General features: G+C 38.9%; 1 protein-coding gene across 1 annotated transcript in view; it reads left to right on the top strand.

Annotated features, from left to right (window-relative positions):
• The first annotated feature begins 1,483 nt into the window (after window positions 1–1,483).
• LOC107588993 (rabphilin-3A-like) overlaps window positions 1,484–7,894 on the top strand; it is a 15,279-nt gene continuing 8,868 nt past the window's right edge. Inside the window, exons 1-4 of the mRNA XM_016277290.1 lie at window positions 1,484–1,510; window positions 3,148–3,285; window positions 5,603–5,732; window positions 6,100–6,183. Coding sequence (XP_016132776.1) covers window positions 3,161–3,285; window positions 5,603–5,732; window positions 6,100–6,183 — 339 coding nt within the window. The 5' untranslated portion in view covers window positions 1,484–1,510; window positions 3,148–3,160. The remainder of the gene's footprint in view (window positions 1,511–3,147; window positions 3,286–5,602; window positions 5,733–6,099; window positions 6,184–7,894) is intronic.

A 7,894-nucleotide genomic window follows, 5' to 3' on the forward strand; every position in this document is an offset into this window, starting at 1 on the left:
CTTTCGCTGCACAGGTTCTTTATTGGCATTGATGGTTTCATGAAGAACATCCAACATTCGTAAAACCTGCACAAAAGGTTCTTTACAGTGGAAAAGGTTTTTTAGATGATTCAAATGTTTTATGCAATCTTAAAAAATAAAGGTTCTTTATTGGCATCAGTGGTTCCATGAAGACGGTTACCTTTATTTTTAAGACTCTCTATGGTTATTTGATTATTATAAATGGTCATGATGTTTCACTCTTACAAAAAAACACTTCGAAAAGGGTTTCATAGAACCATGACGCCATAGAACAACCATTTTTTGGTTTCAGTTAACAGTTCTTGAAAGAACATTTTTTCTTAGTGTGAAGAACTTTTTAAAAATGTAAATAACCTTTTTCCATTATAAAGAATGTTTTGTCCAATGGAAACATTGCATGAATGTTAAATGTTCTTTATGGAATCATCAGTGCCAATAAAGAAGTTTTAACCTTTTAACAGCGCATATAGTTATTTGAAGATTATAAATGTTCTTGATGTTTCATTATACACCAGGGGTGCCCAAACTCGGTCCTGGAGGGCCGGTGTCCTGCAGAGTTTAGCTCCAACTTGCCTCAACACACCTACCTTTAAGTTTCTAGTATGCCTATTAAGAGCTTTATTAGCTGATTTAGGTGTGTTTAATTGGGGTTGGAGCTAAACTCTGCAGGAAGGTAGATCTCCAGGAACAGGGTTGGGCACCCCTGGCATAGAAGAACCATTTTTGGTTCCCTAAGGAACCTTTCAGTGAACAGTTCTTAAAAGAACCATTTTTTTAGTGTGAAGAACATTATAATGATCTAAAGAACCTTTTTCCACCATAAAGAACCTATTGTGGAGTAAAAAGATTCCATGGATGTTAAATGTTCTTTATAGCAGTGGTTCCCAACCCTGGTCCTGGAGGCACCCCAACACTGCACATTTTGCATGTCTCCTTTCTCTGACACACCAATTTCAGGTCTTGGAGCAGGGGTGCCCAACCCTGTTCCTGGAGATCTACCTTCCTGCAGAGTTTAGCTCCAACCCTGAATAAACACACCTGAACCAACTAATTAGGATCTGAAAGTGCACTTGATAATTACAGACAGGTGTGTTTGATCAGGGTTGGAACTGAACTCTGCAGGAAAGTAGATCTCCAGGGCCAGGGTTGGGCACCCCTGCTCCAAGACCTGAAATTGGTGTGTCAGAGAAAGGAGACATGCAAAATGTGCAGTGTTGGGGTGCCTCCAGGACCAGGGTTGGGAACCACTGCTTTATAGAACCCTTTATTCCAATAAAGAACCTTTATTTTTAAGAGTGTAGGTCAGTGGTTCCCAAACCTGTCCTGGAGGCCCCCCTGCCCTGCAGCTTTTGTATGTCTCCCTTATCTAACACACCTGATTCCACTCATGAGCTCGTTAGTAGAGACTGCAATAACTAAATTGGGTGTCTGAGTAGGGAGACATACAGAATGTGCAGGATCCTCCAGGACAGGTTTGGGAACCACTGGTGTAGGTGCTTCAGATCAGTGATTTCTGGGTTCTTTTAAGCACCAAAATATAGATGTTTTACTAAATATTCTCGCATAGCATCAAGCTGTTTTTTTAAAGACTGTTTAATTTCATGTAAGAAGATTTAGTGCATTTGTATAAAACTCACCCAAATATTTCCGAAGCTGTGCTAGCTTTTTATGCGACTTTCTGGATTTCATGGCTCAGTGCTATTGAATTCGCTTTAGCCATTAATACAATAATGCATTCAATGTCCTTAATGTCCCAGCATAGAAAATGACATTTAGGGCACATTGATGCACTGCCCCCAACAACTGACCCTACCAGAAAGACATGCACCGGCTCTTGATCTATTGTAGTCTGTGACCAAGCGTTTCTGCAGGTCTTAATTCACCCTTCCACAAATTAGAGCCTTAAAAAAGTCTTAAATCAGAGCTGAAGGTCTTAAATTCCTAAAGTCATGGCCTTAAACGTTGCATGCATTGCAAAAAATGAATATCTTCCTTAGCATTTTTTGTCTTGTTTTCCAATGCAAACGTCTAAACATCCTTAAATCAAGATACATTTACTTGAGAAAGAAAGTGTGGACATGAAGACTGATTTCTTTTCTAACAAAATACAAATATAGCAATAAAGGTTACCTTGAAAAGGTAATTTTTCTGACACCACTGGCAGCTATTTGTTATGGTTTTAATCATAAACTCTCTTCATTTTGATACATTTCTTCCATTTATTGCTTAAATAGTGTTTACTCCATCTTTAAAAGGCTTAAACTTACTTTCAAAACTTGCAGAAACCCTGTAAATACTGGTTCAGCTGTAGATCCAAATGCCTCCCTTTATTGTTCCATCAATGCGTATCTCTGTCTGCATTGAATGTTATTTGTATATAGTTTAGTTTAGAATTGCAAGCATTTACATTCAAGTGCAAGGCTGACATTTTTGTCAGCGTCAGCATTTCCGTTTAAATCCAAGCAGGGTTTTCAAGCAGCTAATGCAAACACATTTGATTTTTGATGCACATTTCAGTGGAGCCTTCGAAGATCCAGCAGGCCGTTGGAGACGCGTGTTCATACGTGATAGACTTGCTTTCTATGGAAACGGCTGATGAGATGAATAGTGACAGCGCTGGTGAGAGTGTGATGTAATTTCTGATCATCACTCTCCCTCTATTTCCCCTTTACTCTGTCTCTGTGTCCTCCTCTTCTTTTCAGCCCCAGATGGCAATCAGTCATGTCCTCCGTCACCTCGACATTTTCAATCAGCGGTTCGAGCGTCTCTGTGGGGACAGAATAGAATTTGCCCAACACGCCGGAAAGAGCAGTGCATCGACTCATTAATGATATGACATGCTCTAATGTCAAAAGGCACCGAGCAGATTTCACTTTCGCTGGAGATAAAGTGCAAAACAGCTGTTGAAATTGCTCTACCTTTGAAAATTATTTCCTGACCGATGCGTCTCCGTATGCGCAGCACGGTGTTCCTCTAAAATCCCCTCTGTTGGTTGATTGTGATTGGGTAATCATACGGACAAATGGGGCCGCTGGGAGCTTTTGGTCATATATTTAAGCATTCGGTGCTTCAGATTTGTTTGGCTGCGCGCTGGGTGTAATTGACTATTGTGCTTGTGTGCTTTAGGACAGGCTGCGAGATGTACGGCAAGCAGATGGAGTCCGCCGCTGGTATCGAGGAGCTGACGGACGAGGAGAAGGAAATTATAAATGGCGTGCTGGCGAGAGCCAAGATGATGGAGGCCATGGAGCAAGAGAGGATTGGGTGAGACATTGACTTGAAGTCGTGCTGTTGTTCTGCTCAATCACCTTTATTTCTGTTGCGCTTCATACAATACAGATTGTTTCAATGCTGATTCATAGTAAGAAACAGGAAAAATAACAGAATCAATTATGCAAACTTCTTCAAATATGAGACAAATTCAAACCCTGCTGTAAAGTGGCTCTAAAGAGACATTTTTTTTAGTTCATTCAGTTCATTGTTGATTCAGTTCAGTTCAATCACAGTGTCAATGTTGCAAAATCCATCCATTATGAAACGAATTCAGAATACATTATTCAGCTCAATTTACACCTAAACTCAAAGACACCAGTGAGATTAAATGAAGTATGAACAAAAAGTCCCGTACAAGTTTCAGAAGAGATATCAGTAAAGCGCAGGACACACCAAGCTGATGGTCGCCAATGTCGAGTGGTTTTATAGCATCGGACGGCTTTAGTTAATTTTTTTAGTTTCATGCTGGCTCTAGTCGGACGCCGTCAGCTGTTTTTCAGCCGATTCTGCATGTCGAATCGGTGCCGGAGCTCGTCTGCGAGAAAGAGAACTCCGATTGGCTAGTCAGTTTAGCGAATGAGCGCACGAGAAAAAACTGAACTGACGAAAGCAAACCAATAACGGCGTACAGAGGAAACGCACAGACACTTGTTGTCATTCTATCCGTTTCTTTATCCACAAGACGACGACCAAGGGCTGACAATGCCAAAGTCAGAGATCTCAGTGTGAACATTTCTCATCAGATTCTTCTCAGATCGAAATCCCCATATCCTCGTATTCATTTTGTAGCTTTGTATGTCAGTTATTGACTCATTTGTGTCTATTTTTATCTGTCCCAAGAAAAATTAAGTGTAACAACTGAGACAACCTTGATATTTTAGGTAAAGTAAATCATAATGGAGAGCTCCATTAGGTCTCTTCAGATAAAAAAAGAGCCATGTTTATGCAATGAAACGTTCCTCTGCCAGTAGGAAAGAAAAAGCACGAATTAGATGTCTTTATTGTCTCAACTGTCTGTTGTAGATAGCAGTAAGATTAAATGGAGACCAAATGAGACTTTGCTGACTTTCCTCTTTCTTAGCATTTGTTTTACACTATCCATGATTTTTTAAAGTTCTCTGCCTCAATAATTGTCTAATTTGTGTCCATTTTTATTCCCCATAAGGCATTTTAGGGGAAACATCTGAGATGAAGTTTATACTTTTGGTAAAAAAAATCATAATAGAGCACTCCATTAAGTCTCTGTTAATGTCTGTGCAATGAAATATTCCTCTGTCCAAGAAAAACTGTCCCAAATGTCTGTTTCAAAGAGTAATACAATCAAACAAGAGACCCAATGTCTGAAGCTTCTTGCTTGTTTGGTTTTGTTTTATGTAGTCCACATGATTTATTTTTACCTCCCTTACTCCTATTATACGTGTCATTTGTGTCCATTTTAATTCCTCAAATGGCATGACACCTGGAACAAAGTTGATATCAAAAGTTGGGGTTTGAAAGACAATCAATATTCAGCAATATTATCGACTTAATGCACTGACACTATTGGATGAGAGCAAAATTTGAACTGCATTGAGCTGAATAATGAAACCAACTTTGCAACTTACAGTTATTCAACTGAATTGATTCAACATTGAACTAATTATTGTCTTCTACAGAGCTGCTTTACAGCTAAACTTGATTTCATTTCAGAATTGCTGAATTTGATAACATTAGCACTATTAGTTTCCTGTTTATTAATGTGAAGCTGCCTTGAAGCAATCTGTACTGTATAAATAAATGACTTGACTTGAAACTTGTGTAATTTCTGAAAAGAAACGCATTTCACTTTTCCCGAACACTCTGTCTTCCCTTGGTTAACCAAACAGGTTTTCATAGAAACGTATTATCTTCAGGGTCACATATGCTATCACATTATCGCACACAGGACTGGACTCAGTAGCTCCTGTAGCAAAAGCAATACTGACCAACACCTGAGACCCCTGTGACAGAGGGACAAAATCATCGGTTCACAGTTTCCCCTCATTCCGCAGAGCAGTTCAGCCCGGGCACATCTGTCCAAGTGATTGAGAAGCCGAGTGTGCTTAAGCTTTTTTACAAGCCAAGAGCCAGCCGAGGAATGTACTGCAAGAAATTAATAGTGCTAACTAGACAAGAACTGCCTACTTTCTCATTCTCTCTCGCTCTTTCTCAGCACTTTGCTTGCGAAACGTCTTAACTCACAGTTCTTTACATCAATACATTACAATAACGACTTGCTGGAGGGGAGGAAGTGTGCTGATGTTATACTTGGTCGTTTTTCGTCCCGCAGGCGTCTGGTAAATCGCCTGGACAGCATGAAGCGGACGGCCTGTGGTGACGGCTACTCGCGTTGTTTACTCTGCAGCCAGCAGTTCGGCCTGGCGGGCGTCAGCGCGGTCGTGTGCGCCGAGTGTAAAAAGGTAGACATGCATTCGCCAAGCCTTTGACCTCATGCAATTTTCTAATGCATGCCGAGCACTTCTTCCCTTAACGATTGTCCAGAAATAGCCAAGCAGAAATGAATGAGCGATATGCACTTATCTTTATTATGCCCTGCCCATTACTGAGCCACGTGTGCATTTGAGAGGGAAGCCAATCAGTCTGCATGATCGAAAATAATGACACGGTCACAATGCATATGTCTGTCTTTTGCCATGTATGACCCCAAAGATCAATGAACTGTTTATTGACCCCAGAGGGGATGTTTAGTGTGTGGCTGTTTTTAGTGATGGAACTTAATGCCATCTGAGCAGCCTCCTGAGGCCTGTTTATGTTTCACCCCCACAGAACATGTGCACCAAGTGTGGCGTTCAAAGCGTCAGTCATTCCAGTCCAATATGGCTGTGCAAAATCTGCAGCGAGCACAAAGAGGTGAGATGCATGGAGGCATATCTGAATTGTGTTAGAGCAATAATAGTTCAGCCAAAACCTAAAATTGTCATCATTTTGATGTTCTTTCCACACTAACGGAGAATTTTGCGTCTTATCCGTTTCAGACAATTCATTGTGATCATGACTTTCAAGCTCCAAAAAGCGCCATAAAAGCATCATTAAAGTAGTCCATGCGACATGTGCTAAAATCTAAGTCTTCTGAAGTCATATGACAGCTTTGTATAAGAAACTAATTTAAGTCGTTTATTTATTTATGCAGCTCTTAAATTTCGAATTGCCTTTAGATGTGTTGTATCAAGTTTGATGATGTTGATGCAGTGTTATTTTAGACATATTATTATAGTTTTTGTTAATAGTTTGAATTAGATTTTATTTTTAAAGATTCTTTTGGCAATTTATTTTTAGTTAATTTGAGTGATTTTGATGTTTTTTAATTATGTCTATATAGAATTTATTACATTTTATTTAGTTATTTTAGTACTTAAACTAAACAACAATTAGAAATGTTGCCTTGGCAACTTGCTAAAATAAAATAAGTAATTTTATAAAATAGATTTTTTTTTAAAATATATATATTTTATATTTTGTTTTATTTAACAATATTAATCCTGGTATGTTGTAACCAAAAATGGTGCACTGATTTGAATATGCAAAATCAGAAGAGCACAAGTCATATGGATTAGTGCTTTTTATCACTGTGATCACTATAAACTGTAATTTTACGGAAATAAGCTGCATAAATATCGATATAAAAAAATTTAAATCCCAAAAATTCTTTCATACTATATGAAAAAATGACAGCATTTTAATTTGAAACAACATGAGAGACATTTTCTGTTAGGGTGAATTATTCATCAAACTTGATATGGATGTAACTGCACTGTGAATCCTTCATGTTTAAACATCTGCTTTGCAGAGGCTTTTATTTCAGAAAAGGGTGTGCTTTAAAAAAAAGTGTTTGTTTATGCATATCTGCACTTACCTGGCATTGATGAGATCCTTCGTTTTGACGGCTGAGCAGACGTTGCGATGCTTATGCAGCGATGTGCATGTCCGATTGAGCAAATCCATTTCTACAACATTTTTAAATCAAGCCCTAAAAAAATTATAAATAACATTTCACTGGCTGCACAGAATAATTATTCTGTGTGTATCTCAGAGATGTAAATAGACAGGATAGTTCAGCACCTCCAACTTTCACAGACACTTTGTGATAAGATGATTCATCCTTTTGACGATGTAGGTCTCGAATAGTTTGGTTGTCAGACGGGGTCAGTAGCAGCAGGAGATGTGACTCTCTTTAATGCAACAAGATCGTGAAACCCGAATCCCATTTGCGTTTAATCCATTGAGTCGCTGACATTTTACTTCATAACACCAGGGCAGAATTGAGTTCCTGCATTTACATATTCCTGCCATTCCAGCTCCCAGCTGATGCTTATTTGGATGGCAATTGGCTGAGATGAGATTCACAGGTGCCGTAGAAGAAAACATAGTAACATGTAATGCAGCATTGTTTTTGCAATTACCTGGGTAACATAGCAATCCATCCTATTTTTCAGAGTCTATGAATTCTAGCTAATGCTGTTGCTTCTGAGATTCAATTGGGTTTGAAATTGCTTCGCTTTTTTGTAACTTTAAAGCATATCAAATTACTTGGTGCTTGGAGAGTGGAACAGCAAATATGGAG

This window comes from Sinocyclocheilus grahami, unplaced genomic scaffold (assembly GCF_001515645.1).
Source record: "Sinocyclocheilus grahami isolate Dianchi unplaced genomic scaffold, SAMN03320097.WGS_v1.1 scaffold110.1, whole genome shotgun sequence".
Lineage (NCBI taxonomy): Eukaryota > Metazoa > Chordata > Actinopteri > Cypriniformes > Cyprinidae > Sinocyclocheilus > Sinocyclocheilus grahami.